Here is a 1281-nt window from a genome sequence, read left to right as displayed (position 1 = left end):
CCTTGGAGACGCTGTGGGGCAGTTCCACCCTGTCCTCTAGGGGCGCTGTGGGTCAGAATGGACTCCACGGCAGTGGGTGTGGTTTGGGCTTTGCTTCTATGAAGATTGACAGCCTTGGAGACCCTGTGGGGCAGTTCCACCCTGTCCTCTAGGGGCGCTGTGGGTCGGAATGGACTCCACTTCGGTTTCCCCTCCTATGTACCTCGGCAGGCGCTCCCGCCTGGAGCAAGAGCTAGAGGCGCGCTGGGGCCGCCAGGCGGCCGTGGGGGCGCAGGGCAGCCAGCGGGCTCCGACCTGAAGGTCCCATCCGCGGAAGTAGCCGGTGCGAGGCCGCCCTGGGCCCGCGCGCTCCGTGACGTGCGTCCTCTGTCTTTCAGGACGGCCACCACGCGGCCAGGACCGGCCACTATGGCTCCCTGCCCCAGAAGTCGCAGCATGGCCGGCCCCAGGACGAAAACCCTGTAGTGCACTTTTTCAAGAACATTGTAAGTGTCCTTGCGCACGCGCCCCGGGAAGGAGAAACCGCGCGCGGGGTAGGGACCACGGGCACCGCTGCTCAGGGGCGAGCGCGGCCACGGGCCCCTGGGAACGCAGCCCCGGCGCCCACGCCGCTCCGGGCGCTGCTGAGGCGCCGCTGCCCTGAGCCCGGCCGTGGGAACCCCGCCGCTGCTTCCGCTTCCGGCGCGGCCGCCACTGCTGGGGCGGAACCGGAAGCCGTTGTGCTGCGTTTACTGCCGATCCCTGCAGGGACGCTGAGAGCAAGCCCCTGACTCCTCCAGTGTCGGCTGCATGGGTGGGGTCACACGGGGTCAGCGGGGACCCCACCCTGGAGCCGCTTGGGTGTGTCGGCCATCCTCTCATTTCCTGGGTGTCCTGGGAGATTTGTGTCTCATTGAATCAAATGCTCAGGCCCTGTGTTCAAGCTCCAGTGGAGGACAAATACCAGGGCGGACGGGGGTGGTCCTAACGTCAAAGAGATGACATGGTCACAGGGGGTGGCCCTTACATCAGAGAGACAGAGACTCACAGACAGGAAGTGCAGGTGGCCCCCCAGACCTGAGGGAGCGGGGGCTGCTTGTCAGGGAGGCACTGCTGTCCACTCACTGCCCCTCTGCCTGTCCTCCCAGGTGACTCCTCGCACACCACCTCCGTCCCAAGGAAAGGTAAGACTCCTGGATTTTTGGGTCAATCATTAATTTATTTAAAAACTTTCCCTGAAGTCCCTAAATGTCCCAAAAAGAGAGTTGCACTCACAGCTACCTGAGTTCACCTCAGACTGTC

At 63.9% G+C, this 1281-nt stretch overlaps 1 protein-coding gene across 1 annotated transcript in view; it reads left to right on the top strand.

The window, feature by feature from the left end:
- LOC103207171 (myelin basic protein) overlaps positions 1-1281 on the top strand; it is a 36582-nt gene that overhangs the window by 27551 nt on the left and 7750 nt on the right. The window contains exons 4-5 of the mRNA XM_042782522.1: positions 378-485; positions 1128-1163. Of these exons, the coding sequence (XP_042638456.1) occupies positions 378-485; positions 1128-1163 (144 nt within the window). The remainder of the gene's footprint in view (positions 1-377; positions 486-1127; positions 1164-1281) is intronic.

Source organism: Orycteropus afer, unplaced genomic scaffold (genome assembly GCF_000298275.1).
Source record: "Orycteropus afer afer isolate SDZICR_OR568_19922 unplaced genomic scaffold, OryAfe1.0 scaffold00356, whole genome shotgun sequence".
In the NCBI taxonomy this organism is placed as follows: Eukaryota; Metazoa; Chordata; class Mammalia; order Tubulidentata; family Orycteropodidae; genus Orycteropus; species Orycteropus afer.
Note: the sequence above shows the minus strand (reverse complement) of the source record. Positions and strands in the feature narration are given on the sequence as shown.